Below are 18,962 nucleotides of genomic sequence, written 5' to 3' on the forward strand. Positions count from 1 at the left end.
TTACTCGGGAAGAGGGCTCGACCATCTTGAAGTGACGCCCACGCCTCCATTCGGCAACTGTCGAACCGAACCATTTACCTCTAATCTTTAAAGAAGATTAATGATGCCAGCCAGGGCCCTGTGAGAGGCTAGAATCGCGACAAATAGTTCAAAAACTCCAATCGGTTTCATTGTTTCAGAAAGGAATCAGATTCAGTAAAACACTATTAATAAATAAGCCGAATGCGTACAATTTCCGCGGCGCCACCGGCAAGTTCTGGAAACTTAACTACTTACTCACGATGGGTGTAGAGCAATTCGTCAGCAAAAACCACATTTTGCGTACGCGGTGCTTAGCCAGTCATTATTTCTCCCAACTACTCTTGTTGTCTTGAATTCCCTGGAAGATAGGCAACCACAAAATTTCAAGAAGCATACACCGCGACACGCATTAGTAAGCTGCCGGGTGTTGGAAAATTGGAACGGAACAGAGACGCCCATTTCCTTTGCTCTGTCGGGAGCTTGCCAGCCCAACGGCCGGAAGTTGTAAGTTTTCCGGTGTTGCGTGTGAGTGAACTGGAAGAGAAGGAGTTGACGCCGAATGGTGGAAGATTAACTATCATGCTCGCATACTCAAGTGTTTGAGTATCGATTCGAACAGATGTGAAGAGATTAAAGTTACATTGCAAATTTATGCAACAAGCTGCAAAGAAAAGTAGAAAAAACAGTGAGTGTATAAATTGTCAAAAGTGACAAAATTGTCAAAATTTTCAAAATTGTCAAAATTGTCAAAATTGTCAAAATTGTCAAAATTGTCAAAATTGTCAAAATTGTCAAAATTGTCAAAATTGTCAAAATTGTCAAAATTGTCAAAATTGTCAAAATTGTCAAAATTGTCAAAATTGTCAAAATTGTCAAAATTGTCAAAATTGTCAAAATTGTCAAAATTGTCAAAATTGTCAAAATTGTCAAAATTGTCAAAATTGTCAAAATTGTCAAAATTGTCAAAATTGTCAAAATTGTCAAAATTGTCAAAATTGTCAAAATTGTCAAAATTGTCAAAATTGTCAAAATTGTCAAAATTGTCAAAATTGTCAAAATTGTCAAAATTGTCAAAATTGTCAAAATTGTCAAAATTGTCAAAATTGTCAAAATTGTCAAAATTGTCAAAATTGTCAAAATTGTCAAAATTGTCAAAATTGTCAAAATTGTCAAAACTGTCAAAATTGTCAAAATTGTCAAAATTGTCAAAATTGTCAAAATTGTCAAAATTGTCAAAATTGACAAAATTGACAAAATTGACAAAATTGTCAAAATTGACAAAATTGTCAAAATTGTCAAAATTGTTAAAATTGTCAAAATTGTCAAAATTGTCAAAATTGTCAAAATTGTCAAAATTGTCAAAATTGTCAAAATTGTCAACATTGACAAAATTGACAAAATTGACAAAATTGACAAAATTGACAAAATTGACAAAATTGACAAAATTGACAAAATTGTCAAAATTGTAAAAATTGTCTAAATTGTCAAAATTATCAAAATTGTCAAAATTGTCAAAATTGTCAAAATTGTCAAAATTGTCAAAATTGTCAAAATTGTCAAAATTGTCAAAATTGTCAAAATTGTCAAAATTGTCTAAATTGTCAAAATTGTCAAAATTGTCAAAATTGTCAAAATTGTCAAAATTGTCAAAATTGTCAAAATTGTCAAAATTGTCAAAATTGTCAAAATTGTCAAAATTGTCAAAATTGTCAAAATTGTCAAAATTGTCAAAATTGTCAAAATTGTCAAAATTGTCAAAATTGTCAAAATTGTCAAAATTGTCAAAATTGTCAAAATTGTCAAAATTGTCAAAATTGTCAAAATTGTCAAAATTGTCAAAATTGTCAAAATTGTCAAAATTGTCAAAACTGTCAAAATTGTCAAAATTGTCAAAATTGTCAAAATTGTCAAAATTGTCAAAATTGTCAAAATTGTCAAAATTGTCAAAATTGTCAAAATTGTCAAAATTGTCAAAATTGTCAAAATTGTCAAAATTGTCAAAATTACCAAAATTGTCAAAATTTTCAAAATTGTCAAAATTCTCAAAATTGTCAAAATTACCAAAATTGTCAAAATTGTCAAAATTGTCAAAATTGTCAAAATTGTCAAAATTGTCAAAATTGTCAAAATTGTCAAAATTGTCAAAATTGTCAAAATTGTCAAAATTGTCAAAATTGTCAAAATTGTCAAAATTGTCAAAATTGTCAAAATTGTCAAAATTGTCAAAATTGTCAAAATTGTCAAAATTGTCAAAATTGTCAAAATTGTCAAAATTGTCAAAATTGTCAAAATTGTCAAAATTGTCAAAATTGTCAAAATTGTCAAAATTGTCAAAATTGTCAAAATTGTCAAAATTGTCAAAATTGTCAAAATTGTCAAAATTGTCAAAATTGTCAAAATTGTCCAAATTGTCAAAACTGTCAAAATTGTCAAAATTGTCAAAATTGTCAAAATTGTCAAAATTGTCAAAATTGTCAAAATTGTCAAAATTGTCAAAATTGTCAAAATTGTCAAAATTGTCAAAATTGTCAAAATTGTCAAAATTGTCAAAATTGTCAAAATTGTCAAAATTGTCAAAATTGTCAAAATTGTCAAAATTGTCAAAATTGTCAAAATTGTCAAAATTGTCAAAATTGTCAAAATTGTCAAAATTGTCAAAATTGTCAAAATTGTCAAAATTGTCAAAATCGTCAAAATTGTCAAAATTCTCAAAATTGTCAAAATTGTCAAAATTGTCAAAATTGTCAAAATTGTCAAAATTGTCAAAATTGTCAAAATTGTCAAAATTGTCAAAATTGTCAAAATTGTCAAAATTGTCAAAATTGTCAAAATCTTTTTTTAAACTGTTACCCAGATGGTTCTTGACTTAAAAATTCAGTCAGCGAAACTTTTTTTTGTAGAGAAATGAATCCAACTGTAAGTTGAAATTTCAGGGACTAGACTAGATGAAAATTAATGTAGAAAAACTTGTGAAAAAAAAATTCGCCTTGTCTCCTGGTAGGACTTGAACCCACATCTTTATACTGGACTAATTAGCTTTTTTAATTTGTGCGTTCTCAGTTATCTCGTTCTAGTACCGCATTTTGTGTATTTGTTTCAGTGTACCTGTGTTAACATGTTGTGTTCTTGTGAGTCCTGTATTTTATTTGAACTAAACCTACCTTGCTCTGATGAAATATTATATTAAATAATTAACTTACATTGAACAATAAACAAATAATTTAAGAAAAGAAATAAATGACAAATTACTTTATGCAAACTTTACCGAGTTGAATATCGCAACGGTAACAGCGCAAAATGCGTAAATGGAGCAAATTTGTGCAAAATTATTTTTACCATGTCTTTTTGCATTGTGAATATCTCAAACACACGTTAACTTAAAAATCTATCAAAAATAGGCAAGATAGTCCTTTTCATAACCAACACAACGCTGCTAAAGTTTTGCATATCCGAGCTCTATTAACGTAGCTATCACAGAAATAAAGTGCCCGGATACTAAATGATCATAGCCTTACTATCGCAAAAGTGATAAAGACAAGCCCGAGTAAAACTTGAATGCGTTAAGTTCGAAAGTAGTTGGGCAACTAATCGAATTCGCACAAATTTTTATTTTATATGCCGAAAATATCGTAGCGTGCGCAAAATAAAGGTATAGCGCAAAGCAGAATGCCGCAAAAAAGCCTGGAACACACGTGATGCACAGTATCTACGAACAAAAGCTTGCTTTGATCCGTTGGTTTTTCTCCCGGGTCAATCAAAAGTCCACTGCCGGCCAAAAGTTGGGGATAACCCCTTAAAAACATGGAAGCACACTTATCAAAACACATTTGTTAAACGTTGCGCAATAAATTGTCTTGTACTTGAAATAATCAAAATAACTAGTTAAGTTATCGACCAAAAATTTTGGGGTCACCTCGCTGTATGATGGGCCAAAAGTTTGGGATCGGTCTTCAAAAACATGCAATTTTATTTCTTCTGTGTCTCTGTTATCAAACGACGTATTGCTAATCTGCTTATTTGAAAGTTTATGAGTTGTGCTTACGAGGTGTTGAGGATCTGTTTGTCTTAACATATACTTTTTGCGCATGATCTTTTGAATGATATCAAAATATATGAAATGTTCATAAGTTGGCTGAGATATTACTGAACAAAATTTTCATGCTTTGGAAGGGAGGTCTCAATCTTTTGGCCGGCAGTGCACGAACGTATACCGGATATAATGAACTAAAGTTGTCATGAAAATATTTGAAAACAAATTCGATGCAATGCTTGAACTCTAAGTTGATTTGTAGTCCTGAGAAGGACATTTTTTGGTTGTCGTTTGGCTGACGAACTGGCTTAGGAGCAGCAGCAGCAGCTTTCGTAGCCGCTTTGGCTGCCTGTCCTCAGACAGTCAGACAGCGAGTCTCATGCGGCAATTAGCAGAATGATGCATCTTGAATCTTGCAGCTTTCATTTTCACCTTTTTTCTGCCGACTTTGCTGGGGCCTCGGAGGGAGCTCTCGGTAGCTTGGCGTTTGTTAGGTGAGCGGCAGCTATAGAGCCGAGACACGAACGGCAGCATCACAGAAATTTTAACAAATGAAGCTCGGCAGTTATATTTATAACTTTCCAAACTCATACTCGTATATGCAAGTCATTGGTATTGGTGTACCAACACACAGCCGAAAAAAAAATATTGTTCGAAAAAGATGTCCGTGAAAGAGGCGTTTTTCGTGACGCGAGAACCGTTTGCGAATTTCAATTTGCACCCCTATAGTGTTGCCGTAAGACGTAATTCTACGTCAAAAAAAAATGTCAAAATCTTTTTAAAATTTTCATATTTTCTGAATTTTGGTTAAAGTTATAAAAAAAATTGAAATCAAGATTGTAGGTTATTAGATATAAAATTTTTAATTTATTTACGATTCCCATTGACCCAAAAACCATTTTATGGCCGTTTTGCTGTCTCATATTGAAAACTGATGCTCCTTGCAGTAAGCAATAATGGGTGCAACGAGTCCCGGAAAATATAAACATAAATTTTGCACATTCTATTTCCACTTTACCTTTGGAGTTTTACACCTTTAGGTAGGAACTTTCCGTATATGAGAAAACTGCAACTGCAGAGAGTGCCTTCAGTAGATTCATTTCAGCAGAGATCGGAACTGTATTTCTGCCATTCGACAGGTTGCTTCGAGTTGCACCCTATCGACTCTCAAAAGATTGATTTTCCATCCCATGGGAGCATCGTGAAGCTTCAGGCTCCGGGCCAGTGTAGCTAGAATTGAAACTGTGCCATCGGGCCTCACCTTCTCTAAAAGTCCGGTGTGTGTGGTGAAATTTCAAAACAGCCCCGGAAACCTTCCCCCTCCCTTCTCTGCTTCCATACATGTTTATTATAAATGGTTTTATTCCGCAGGATGTCAACTGACATGTATCCATGTTGGAGAGTATGAATGTTTATGGGGGTGTATTTACCTCGTCGAGCCCTGACAGAATGGCCAGCGCACTCTCCCTGGACCGGCAACCGGTTCCTAATGGATTTTTCCCCGGAAGCAAATGGCCCGGTGATGAATGGAGCAAATTGAGTTGTGTCTGGACACTTTTGTCATTTGTGCTGGGCTGTAGATGGAAAGTTCAAGATTATCTACTGCATATGTGTATAGTTCCTATGAATGGTATTTGATTTTCCATGTCGACAAATCAATTGGATTTATTCATTTCTTGTTTTCCCTCTACATGGACAAAGACAAGGGTTCTGTTTTTGTCGACTTGTTTGTAAAAATTTCTGCTTCTGAATAACAAATGGGCTTCATGCATTAGTAAATATAGCCACTCTTCATCATTGTGTTGCAGCAAAAGTATAAAATTGAATTGTATTTTTTTCTCTCAATTTTGCCCCCTCTCTAGGCCATGTGATCGGAACCTCCGGGACTGCGAATTGATTTCCTGCCGGTTGAGGAGGGTAGAGCCTCTGTGTCGGCTGCCAGGATCCGCCCTGCAGCAGCTGGCCATGTGTGGCTTCTACGAGGATCTGGAGAAAGGTGTCACGTGTAAGTATGAAAGAGTTATCTAATTTTTAATTATGTCATATTGCATAACTTTGCCAAAAATCAATTATATATAGAATAATCTGCAAATAATCTGCAAAATTCGGTGAGCTAAATACAGCTCGAAATGTTTACCGCACAGATTTATAATGGCTTAAGTGCAAAAGAGGAGAAAAAGAAGAAGTTGTTATGTACAAATCTTATCATAGTCTTAAATTTTCCGTTTTTAAGGATGGTTTACGTTTCAAAATAAGAAAATAAATTCCATTGCCTGAACAAAGCCTTCTTCGAAAAACTTGAAGTGTTTCGAAAAAAAAAACGCTGTCATCGTTCCATCTGATATGCGAGAAAGATTTTCCCGCAATACATGATGCTATTAAGCAAAACACACAAATTCACTTGACGTGTCTTGCTTGTGATAAAAAAAATCATTTTTATCATTTTTGTCATTTTTGTCATTTTTGTCATTTTTGTCATTTTTGTCATTTTTGTCATTTTTGTCATTTTTGTCATTTTTGTCATTTTTGTCATTTTTGTCATTTTTGTCATTTTTGTCATTTTTGTCATTTTTGTCATTTTTGTCATTTTTGTCATTTTTGTCATTTTTGTCATTTTTGTCATTTTTGTCATTTTTGTCATTTTTGTCATTTTTGTCATTTTTGTCATTTTTGTCATTTTTGTCATTTTTGTCATTTTTGTCATTTTTGTCATTTTTGTCATTTTTGTCATTTTTGTCATTTTTGTCATTTTTGTCATTTTTGTCATTTTTGTCATTTTTGTCATTTTTGTCATTTTTGTCATTTTTGTCATTTTTGTCATTTTTGTCATTTTTGTCATTTTTGTCATTTTTGTCATTTTTGTCATTTTTGTCATTTTTGTCATTTTTGTCATTTTTGTCATTTTTGTCATTTTTGTCATTTTTGTCATTTTTGTCATTTTTGTCATTTTTGTCATTTTTGTCATTTTTGTCATTTTTGTCATTTTTGTCAATTTAGTCAATTTAGTCAATTTTGTCAATTTTGTCAATACAATTAAATGAAATAAGTTGCAACGCAACACACGGCTAACACCCCCACTAAGATTTTCTCTCACCCTCACACACACACAACCGAATCGTCCTCATCTCGGGCAGCACCACCGTCTCGCGAAGAAGCGTTCACGGTCAACAGATTGCGCGTAGCCGGGTTTGGTCATAAGTAATCCAGCAATCGGAGATTGCTTGTTTAGTGATTATCTATTATTTTACAATGGCGATCCTACCAGGAGGCACCAATTAGATGCACCAATTAGTAAACAGAAATAATATATCGGAAACTTAAGGAAATCTCCGGTTGCCGCTATAAAATTCAAAATGGCGGCCAGCGTCATTGATTTTAAACTTATGTGTTATTTCTTGAGACTTCCGTTTTAATGTAACCTATTCGATTGGAACGAATATTGAAATGGTCCTTATTAAAAAAAAACCTATTCGGAAAAAGACGGTTGTGGAAACATAAAGTTATTTTTATATCAAAGGTGCAGCATCGTGATAAGTGCGGTGAGTATTTATTCAGTAAAACTCCTGTGAACTGAAATCAGAGTTTCTCAGTAAACTATTAGATGGGCTGTTCTATGGTAGGTATTTTTACTTGGCAGTTGAGGACTCTAATGTCCAGTTAAGGCGATTATCGCCAGTTAGGGACTTAAAGTTAAAAGTCCAGTTCAGGCTGTAACACGGTTACAAAATGATTGAGAGTTTAAGGTTAGTTGTAATTTTTTTACGGTAAACATTAGATCTTTCTTTACGTTTGATTGGAAAACTTTCTCCTTGCAACAATCAAGTCGAGACATACATAGTTGCTCAACTTATAAGCAATAATTTCTGCTCCGTCGTAGTTTAAATTTGCGCCCCTAGTGGTGGGATTTGGTACCATAATCGGTAACCAATCACTGTTCAATCTACCATTTCACCGGATTAACGGAAATTATGGCCAATTCCGAAGATGACATGTCGGATAATACATCCAATGTAGTTATAGATTTGATGTATTAGTGGGCTAAGGCTAAGGCTAAGAACTCTTTCTCGATTCGTACGGCAAACAGTTAACACGCTAGCCACGTTTAAAATTAAAGTTGAGAAATTTGCACAAGTAGTGATTCTAATTGGTGTGATAAAAATAACGCAAAGCAAGTTTATTTGTGGACTGGCAAATTTAAAGGCGATAATTAATTCCCCAATTAATGTTCCAGTTTCGAATAAGTTTCGAGAAAGTTAACGTGACCTATCATCACTCTGTTCGGTTCAGGCATACTTCCCCACGTTGGGCGCCAATGTAACGATTCTCGAAATTTGCTGATCGAGAGATTGATTAACTGCCTTCACTTTGCGCCAAACGAGCACGAGACAATCGTAATCGTATGTGATGCAGCAATTTCCGCTGATGCCCGGCTAGATAGACTACTCAATCCGAGTCCTTCAAAAATAATTAACCCGACCAATCCCAAGCAACATTTTTGGTTATATAACATGCTATAAGACCAGGTTATGGTTTTAAAAGAGGCCTGAAGAGTCTTATAAATCAAACAGTTTTACTTGGGATCGCTATGCAAGTGTTATTTACGCCCGAGTGAACCGAAATAATGTTCCAAAGGGGATACAAACAAAAACGCGGTTCAAAACAAGTAATAAAAATATTTTCTCGATTCGTTCGGCAAACAGTCAGCACGTTAGCCAAGTGAAAACCAGCCAAAGTCATTTGCGAATTTTCAAATATCGATATGCGCCAATTACCTAGTAAAAATTCGTGAATTCTAGTTTCAGATAAAGTTTCGAGAAAATTTAAGAAAAGTGATTAGCAACCAGTCACTATTGTTCGGTTCAAGAGAACTGCTACTACACGCCACTGGCAGGAACCGAATCCGTGTATCCCGTTTAATAACCTGAGGACGATACTTTACGAATCAAACGATAACTTACCAGATACCAGGATCGAACCCAGACCCTCTTGCAGGGTAGAGATTAAAAGGGTCGTCCGATAAGGAATATCGTTCAAGTGAAGGTGCTACTGGTGGGTGCAGGGAGTGATGGCAGTCAGTCAGATTGCTGCTTTCCAGGGATTGGTCCCGTCACCCTAGGGTCAGTGACCAACCTCCCGCGCATTCACGGGCCCAGGTGGAAACGTCTGTCCACTTAAGATCACCGGAGGTCGTCGATTGCCTCGTGGTCTTCAGGAGCCCGAATTCCGTGGTGCAACCGTTGGCGGAGCTGAACCTTATATCGCAGTTAGCCAAGACAGACACCTATCGTTAGAGGGAACTAGATATTTTGCGGCACAAATAAGGTCAGATCTATCTTTGTTGAATTTATAAATAGCTACAGTCGATAAAGTAGCACCACGCATTGGATATTTTTGGTAAATTTGGCTAATTTTAAATAGAACACCCGGTGCGCCGTTTACATTAAGTCTTAGCTATCATTGGATGTAAGTGTTACGTTTGTAATCAGATGTTATCCGGAAAAATGGATCTCGAACAGAAACGTAGGGCTGTGGTTGCCTTGTTCCTATTTAGCTGGCAAACGGCAGAAGGACATAGTTCGTGAGCTGTCCGATATAAGTGTATCAAAAAATTTTGTATACCGTACAGTTAAAAGATATCTGGAGACCAGAAGTTCCAAGAAACGGTATGGTGGGGGACGCCGACCAACTGTGGTGACACCTGCCATGGCGAAGATCGTCAAGAAGCGCCTTAAGAGAAATCCTAGTCGTAGTGCCACTAAATTGGCAGAGGATCTCAACATATCGGATCGAAGTCTCCGTCGGATCCTGAAAGATAAACTTCAGACCAAGCCCTACAAGATCCAAAAGGTTCAAGACCTTTAAGGTGAAGCAAGAACAAGAACGGGTAAAAAGAATATTGTGTTTACCGACGAGAAACTCTTCACCGTACAGCAGTTCGTGAATAAGCAGAATGACAGATTTTGGTTACCAGACAGATCCCAAAGTCATGCCGACTTGCTGACGGCCACCCGGCGACAGAAACCAGCATCGGTGATGGTTTGGGCCGGAATCACCCGTGATGGCCGGATTTCGCTGGTTTTTGTCCCTGAAGGAGTGAAGATCAACCACAATATCTACATATTGGGAACTAGTTCTACAGAATGTCGTCAAACCGTGGGCACGTCGACATTTTGGTTCCAGGGATTGGGTTTTCCAACAGGACTCGGCGCCGGCTCATAAAGCGAAAAAACCCCAACTTTGCATTGCGCAACATTTTCCAGGGTTCAATTCGAGCTCCGAGTGGCCGGCGAGTTCGCCAGACCTGAACCCTATGGACTTCGCTGTTTGGAGTATGTTGGAGGCCGAAGTCTGCTCTAAGAAACATGAAGGTGTGGAGGTCCTGAAGCGACATCTCTTGGCAGCCTGGGATAAAATACCACAAAAACACATGCGGGCCTCATACGATGCGTTCCTCGACCATCTGCGGCGAGTGGTTAAACTCAAGGGCGTACAAGTCGAACTTAACCAGTGAATTATGAAAAAGTAGTTTGTTTTTAAGAGAAATTTGATTTGAAATAAAAAGTTGTGGTTTTGATCAATTTATTTGTTTATTTCAATGTAGCACTTCAATTGCCCTGTGCAAATTCAACATTGTTTAATAGTTACACTTCTCATATAAACTTATGTAATCCTCTAAGCGTATGCTTCAAACATATATTCCATTCAAATTGCCTTAAAGCTCTAGGCCCGATATTAATTTAGGGCTACCGGTAATATGATGTTGCACCCGGTTGAACGCATCGATAAAACCATTTTTTGCCTGATTTCCCGATGATTTAATTAAATTTATGATTCTTTGATTGCAGTGTTTCGCGCCGGCGAGCAGGGTCGCTACTGGTACGCGGTTCTCGGCGGCCAGCTGGAGGTTCGCTACCACGGTGCGGAGAGCAAAGACAGCAAGGTAGGATATAGTTTTTTTTAAATGTTTTTCAAAATGAAATATTTGACTTTTTCAATTAAACTTCATCGAATGACCACCGCAGAAAAAGTGTTCACGGAACACTGAACAATTTCTGCTAGTCAAACATCAATCTCATTGTTCAACTATTTGCCAAGCTATTTTGCGAGGACCAGACCAGAAGTATGAAAGCCAACAATGCAAAAATGGATGGTGAATGGAAAGCCAACGAGCCAACCGCCATTGTTGGAAAATAAGGACGTCCAATTTTTAGAAGGTTTAGGGGCGGTATATCCTTGGTTTTTTTGTTGTTTAATTTTCATTCCTCACAACCTTCGGTTGACCGGATCCTCGAAAAAGCCAGGAACCGGAAAAAAACCTTTGCCAAATAACAATAATAACGAGTTTCGAGGAAGCCAGCAACTATTTTGGTTCCCATTGTTTTCAACCGGGTTGCCGAGCTTCAGGGGGCAAAACGATAATGGTTCACCCCATCGTGTCCGACTGGGAAAATTTGCCCGGGGTTGCGCAAATGCGGGGGTGGAGGGTTCCATTTAAACAAAAAAAAACCGAACGAAACTTAGCCCGTAGCAGCTCTAACGAGGTTCGTTCGAATCATATGAATGAAATGAAAAACTGACCCTTTGAAGCGTGGAGTGTGTGTGTGTGTGTGTGTGTGTGTGTGTGTGTGTGTGTGTGTGTCTGTGTGTGTGTGTGTGTGTGTGTGTGTGTGTGTGTGTGTGTGTGTGTGTGTGTGTGTGTGTGTGTGTGTGTGTGTGTGTGTGTGTGTGTGTGTGTGTGTGTGTGTGTGTGTGTGTGTGTGTGTGTGTGTGTGTGTGTGTGTGTGTGTGTGTGTGTGTGTGTGTGAAGAACTTGGTCATTTCATGGTCAATTGACCCCAAGAACGATGTGTTCTTTCGAGGGGGTATGAATAAATGAAAATAAAAAGGGATGAGGAAATTAAATTTCATTTATTACAGATAAGGCACGACTATTCACTTTTGGAAGTTGACTCTTCCTTTTAAAGAGCCAGGTGAAAATTTCAATTTCATATGACATTCCGTCAACAAATCGTCAATCTCAATCTGAAATCTGAAATCTGAAATCTGAAATCTGAAATCTGAATCTGAAATCTGAATCTGAAATCTGAATCTGAAATCTGAATCTGAAATCTGAATCTGAAATCTGAATCTGAAATCTGAATCTGAAATCTGAATCTGAAATCTGAATCTGAAATCTGAATCTGAAATCTGAATCTGAAATCTGAATCTGAAATCTGAATCTGAAATCTGAATCTGAAATCTGAATCTGAAATCTGAATCTGAAATCTGAATCTGAAATCTGAATCTGAAATCTGAATCTGAAATCTGAATCTGAAATCTGAATCTGAAATCTGAATCTGAAATCTGAATCTGAAATCTGAATCTGAAATCTGAATCTGAGACTGAATCTGAAATCTGAATCTGAAATCTGAATCTGAAATCTGAATCTGAAATCTGAATCTGAAATCTGAATCTGAAATCTGAATCTGAAATCTGAATCTGAAATCTGAATCTGAAATCTGAATCTGAAATCTGAATCTGAAATCTGAATCTGAAATCTGAATCTGAAATCTGAATCTGAAATCTGAATCTGAAATCTGAATCTGAAATCTGAATCTGAAATCTGAATCTGAAATCTGAATCTGAAATCTGAATCTGAAATCTGCATCTGAAATCTGAATCTGGATTTTAAATCTGAATCCTTAATCTGGAGTCTTTAATAGGATATTTTGCTTACTTCATCTAATACATTTTAAATTTACAGAATCCTTATTCTGATTCCAAAATCTTTGTCCGCTGACTTGTCAATTTCCCCGGTAACAGCTTAAATGTTCATAGACCGTCTGTTTTTACTCTAGTGGCTTCCCGGAGAATAACTCTCCAAAAAGTCAAATAAACAGAAAGAACCGCAAAAGTAGAAAACCGCAAACCCGCAGAGCTTTTTCCGGACGTTTGTTTTTTTTGTTGTTGCGTCTCCCCATTTTAGGAATGTTTTTGTTCTTCCTGTTTCATCCTTGTGGCGTTTGATCATTCCTGTACCCTCATCGTTTGCCAAATTTTCAAAAGGAGAACTTCCAAATCAAACTGGCAAATGGCCTGGCTTTGATTCTTCCACCTCCTGACCCACGGCTGGTGGTAAAATAGTTGGATCAAAATGTGCCATTTGCTTCCGAAATCTCCTGGGACTGGTTCAGGAGATAAATCATCAATACCCTTGCTAGATGAATAGTTTATTTTTTCTTTGTCCAAACCAAGATGAAAAGGATAAAGGATGGAAATGACCGCAAGAAAAAAATCCGTTCAAAAGGACAAAACACGGATCGGATTTCCAGCCTTTAGGTTCTTATTATGAATAAATGGTTGTCCTGAAAAAATGACGAAAGAAAAGTCTGATAACGAAGGAAAATTCTCTATGGTTTTGAGCATTCGATAGCTCAGTGACCTTTTCAGGGATAATAACCATATGTTTGTTAAATTGCTACATAGAAAATAAAACCCAATTTCAATCTGAACAAATCACTGAAAACATTCACTTTTCGATTCAACCAAAACCAACTTCATTCATCAACAAAACCGAAGATTGATTCCATAAAACTGTGGTTTGTTTCATCACAGCATCACAACATTGGCTAGAACAAACACCAGTAGAAAAAACAGGAATTCAGAAATGCAAAATTGTAATCGAGTTTCCACCTACTTTTGCTATAAACAAAACCGACCCCAAAGTGTGAAGGAAAGACTTTTGTTTACAAATTCATCATGACCGAGGAACTACTCGTAGCAGCAAAATAAGGTTTAAACAGTGGTTAAGAGTTCAGAAATGTTGTTTGTGCGTGGTGAAATGTTTGTTTACACTAAACGAATCCATTTTCAATTAGCACGTGTGAAAACGAAAAGGGCACACAAAGTATTGTGGATGACCGATGCAATTTAAATTGGTTTTTATTGAAAAATATAAAAAATTAAAAAAATGTTTATAATACAGAGAAATTCAGGCAAAACCCCTATTATCGCAACATCAGAAACCCAACTTTTTTTTAATTTAAGTTTGAACAAGGATAACTAATTTTTGTCAATTTTGTCAATTTTTTCAATTTTGTCAATTTTGTCAATTTTGTCAATTTTTTTCAATTTTGTCTATTTTGTCAATTTTGTCAATTTTGTCAATTTTGTCAATTTTGTCAATTTTGTCAATTTTGTCATTTTTGTCAATTTTGTCAATTTTGTCAATTTTGTCAATTTTGTCAATTTTGTCAATTTTGTCAATTTTGTCAATTTTGTCAATTTTGTCAATTTTGTCAATTTTGTCAATTTTGTCAATTTTGTCATTTTTGTCAATTTTATCAATTTTGTCAATTTTGTCAATTTTGTCAATTTTGTCAATTTTGTCAATTTTGTCAATTTTGTCAATTTTGTCAATTTTGTCAATTTTGTCAATTTTGTCAATTTTGTCAATTTTGTCAATTTTGTCAATTTTGTCAATTTTGTCAATTTTGTCAATTTTGTCAATTTTGTCAATTTTGTCAATTTTGTCAATTTTGTCAATTTTGTCAATTTTGTCAATTTTGTCAATTTTGTCAATTTTGTCAATTTTGTCAATTTTGTCAATTTTGTCAATTTTGTCAATTTTGTCAATTTTGTCAATTTTGTCAATTTTGTCAATTTTGTCAATTTTGTCAATTTTGTCAATTTTGTCAATTTTGTCAATTTTGTCAATTTTGTCAATTTTGTCAATTTTGTCAATTTTGTCAATTTTGTCAATTTTGTCAATTTTGTCAATTTTGTCAATTTTGTCAATTTTGTCAATTTTGTCAATTTTGTCAATTTTGTCAATTTTGTCAATTTTGTCAATTTTGTCAATTTTGTCAATTTTGTCAATTTTGTCAATTTTGTCAATTTTGTCAATTTTGTCAATTTTGTCAATTTTGTCAATTTTGTCAATTTTGTCAATTTTGTCAATTTTGTCAATTTTGTCAATTTTGTCAATTTTGTCAATTTTGTCAATTTTGTCAATTTTGTCAATTTTGTCAATTTTGTCAATTTTGTCAATTTTGTCAATTTTGTCAATTTTGTCAATTTTGTCAATTTGGTCAATTTTGTCAATTTTGTCAATTTTGTCAATTTTGTCAATTTTGTCAATTTTGTCAATTTTGTCAATTTTGTCAATTTTGTCAATTTTGTCAATTTTGTCAATTTTGTCAATTTTGTCAATTTTGTCAATTTTGTAAATTTTGTCAATTTTGTCAATTCTGTCAATTTTGTCAATTTTGTCAATTTTGTCAATTTTGTCAATTCTGTCTATTTTGTCAATTTTGTCAATTTTGTCAATTTTGTCAATTTTGTCAATTTTGTCAATTTTGTCAATTTTGTCAATTTTGTCAATTTTGTCAATTTTGTCAATTTTGTCAATTTTGTCAATTTTGTCAATTTTGTCAATTTTGTCAATTTTGTCAATTTTGTCAATTTTGTCAATTTTGTCAATTTTGTCAATTTTGTCAATTTTGTCAATTTTGTCAATTTTGTCAATTTTGTCAATTTTGTCAATTTTGTCAATTTTGTCAATTTTGTCAATTTTGTCAATTTTGTCAATTTTGTCAATTTTGTCAATTTTGTCAATTTTGTCAATTTTGTCAATTTTGTCAATTTTGTCAATTTTGTCAATTTTGTCAATTTTGTCAATTTTGTCAATTTTGTCAATTTTGTCAATTTTGTCAATTTTGTCAATTTTGTCAATTTTGTCAATATTGTCAATTTTGTCAATTTTGTCAATTTTGTCAATTTTGTCAATTTTGTCAATTTTGTCAATTTTGTCAATTTTGTCAATTTTGTCAATTTTGTCAATTTTGTCAATTTTGTCAATTTTGTCAATTTTGTCAATTTTGTCAATTTTGTCAATTTTGTCAATTTTGTCAATTTTGTCAATTTTGTCAATTTTGTCAATTTTGTCAATTTTGTCAATTTTGTCAATTTTGTCAATTTTGTCAATTTTGTCAATTTTGTCAATTTTGTCAATTTTGTCAATTTTGTCAATTTTGTCAATTTTGTCAATTTTGTCAATTTTGTCAATTTTGTCAATTTTGTCAATTTTGTCAATTTTGTCAATTTTGTCAATTTTGTCAATTTTGTCAATTTTGTCAATTTTGTCAATTTTGTCAATTTTGTCAATTTTGTCAATTTTGTCAATTTTGTCAATTTTGTCAATTTTGTCAATTTTGTCAATTTTGTCAATTTTGTCAATTTTGTCAATTTTGTCAATTTTGTCAATTTTGTCAATTTTGTCAATTTTGTCAATTTTGTCAATTTTGTCAATTTTGTCAATTTTGTCAATTTTGTCAATTTTGTCAATTTTGTCAATTTTGTCAATTTTGTCAATTTTGTCAATTTTGTCAATTTTGTCAATTTTGTCAATTTTGTCAATTTTGTCAATTTTGTCAATTTTGTCAATTTTGTCAATTTTGTCAATTTTGTCAATTTTGTCAATTTTGTCAATTTTGTAAATTTTGTCAATTTTGTAAATTTTGTCAATTTTGTCAATTTTGTCAATTTTGTCAATTTTGTCAATTTTGTCAATTTTGTCAATTTTGTCAATTTTGTCAATTTTGTCAATTTTGTCAATTTTGTCAATTTTGTCAATTTTGTCAATTTTGTCAATTTTGTCAATTTTGTCAATTTTGTCAATTTTGTCAATTTTGTCAATTTTGTCAATTTTGTCAATTTTGTCAATTTTGTCAATTTTGTCAATTTTGTCAATTTTGTCAATTTTGTCAATTTTGTCAATTTTGTCAATTTTGTCATTTTTGTCAATTTTATCAATTTTGTCAATTTTGTCAATTTTGTCAATTTTGTCAATTTTGTCAATTTTGTCAATTTTGTCAATTTTGTCAATTTTGTCAATTTTGTCAATTTTGTCAATTTTGTCAATTTTGTCAATTTTGTCAATTTTGTCAATTTTGTCAATTTTGTCAATTTTGTCAATTTTGTCAATTTTGTCAATTTTGTCAATTTTGTCAATTTTGTCAATTTTGTCAATTTTGTCAATTTTGTCAATTTTGTCAATTTTGTCAATTTTGTCAATTTTGTCAATTTTGTCAATTTTGTCAATTTTGTCAATTTTGTCAATTTTGTCAATTTTGTCAATTTTGTCAATTTTGTCAATTTTGTCAATTTTGTCAATTTTGTCAATTTTGTCAATTTTGTCAATTTTGTCAATTTTGTCAATTTTGTCAATTTTGTCAATTTTGTCAATTTTGTCAATTTTGTCAATTTTGTCAATTTTGTCAATTTTGTCAATTTTGTCAATTTTGTCAATTTTGTCAATTTTGTCAATTTTGTCAATTTTGTCAATTTTGTCAATTTTGTCAATTTTGTCAATTTTGTCAATTTTGTCAATTTTGTCAATTTTGTCAATTTTGTCAATTTTGTCAATTTTGTCAATTTTGTCAATTTTGTCAATTTTGTCAGTTTTGTCAATTTTGTCAATTTTGTCAATTTTGTCAATTTTGTCAATTTTGTCAATTTTGTCAATTTTGTCAATTTTGTCAATTTTGTCAATTTTGTCAATTTTGTCAATTTTGTCAATTTTGTCAATTTCGTCAATTTTGTCAATTTTGTCAATTTTGTCAATTTTGTCAATTTTGTCAATTTTGTCAATTTTGTCAATTTTGTCAATTTTGTCAATTTTGTCAATTTTGTCAATTTTGTCAATTTTGTCAATTTTGTCAATTTTGTCAATTTTGTCAATTTTGTCAATTTTGTCAATTTTGTCAATTTTGTTAATTTTGTCAATTTTGTCAATTTTGTCAATTTTGTCAATTTTGTCAATTTTGTCAATTTTGTCAATTTTGTCAATTTTGTCAATTTTGTCAATTTTGTCAATTTTGTCAATTTTGTCAATTTTGTCAATTTTGTCAATTTTGTCAATTTTGTCAATTTTGTCAATTTTGTCAATTTTGTCAATTTTGTCAATTTTGTCAATTTTGTCAATTTTGTCAATTTTGTCAATTTTGTCAATTTTGTCAATTTTGTCAATTTTGTCAATTTTGTCAATTTTGTCAATTTTGTCAATTTTGTCAATTTTGTCAATTTTGTCAATTTTGTCAATTTTGTCAATTTTGTCAATTTTGTCAATTTTGTCAATTTTGTCAATTTTGTCAATTTTGTCAATTTTGTCAATTTTGTCAATTTTGTCAATTTTGTCAATTTTGTCAATTTTGTCAATTTTGTCAATTTTGTCAATTTTGTCAATTTTGTCAATTTTGTCAATTTTGTCAATTTTGTCAATTTTGTCAATTTTGTCAATTTTGTCAATTTTGTCAATTTTGTCAATTTTGTCAATTTTGTCAATTTTGTCAATTTTGTCAATTTTGTCAATTTTGTCAATTTTGTCAATTTTGTCAATTTTGTCAATTTTGTCAATTTTGTCAATTTTGTCAATTTTGTCAATTTTGTCAATTTTGTCAATTTTGTCAATTTTGTCAATTTTGTCAATTTTGTCAATTTTGTCAATTTTGTCAATTTTGTCAATTTTGTCAATTTTGTCAATTTTGTCAATTTTGTCAATTTTGTCAATTTTGTCAATTTTGTCAATTTTGTCAATTTTGTCAATTTTGTCAATTTTGTCAATTTTGTCAATTTTGTCAATTTTGTCAATTTTGTCAATTTTGTCAATTTTGTCAATTTTGTCAATTCTGTCAATTCTGTCAATTTTGTCAATTTTGTCAATTTTGTCAATTTTGTCAATTTGGTCAATTTGGTCAATTTTGTCAATTTTGTCAATTTTGTCAATTTTGTCGATTTTGTAAATTTTGTCAATTTTGTCAATTTTGTCAATTTTGTCAATTTTGTCAATTTTGTCAATTTTGTCAATTTTGTCAATTTTGTCAAGTTTGTCAATTTTGTCAATGTTGTCAATTTTGTCAATTTTGTCAATTTT

General features: G+C 32.7%; 1 protein-coding gene across 4 annotated transcripts in view; it reads left to right on the top strand.

Annotated features, from left to right (window-relative positions):
• The window catches only part of LOC129754424 (rap guanine nucleotide exchange factor 4), a 489,369-nt gene that overhangs the window by 147,272 nt on the left and 323,135 nt on the right, over positions 1–18,962 (top strand). For all 4 annotated transcript variants that reach the window (XM_055750490.1, XM_055750486.1, XM_055750487.1 and 1 more), the window contains 2 exons: positions 5,914–6,056; positions 10,897–10,991. In XM_055750490.1, the coding sequence (XP_055606465.1) occupies positions 5,914–6,056; positions 10,897–10,991 (238 nt within the window). The remainder of the gene's footprint in view (positions 1–5,913; positions 6,057–10,896; positions 10,992–18,962) is intronic.

The sequence above is a fragment of the Uranotaenia lowii genome, chromosome 3, assembly GCF_029784155.1.
Source record: "Uranotaenia lowii strain MFRU-FL chromosome 3, ASM2978415v1, whole genome shotgun sequence".
NCBI lineage: Eukaryota > Metazoa > Arthropoda > Insecta > Diptera > Culicidae > Uranotaenia > Uranotaenia lowii.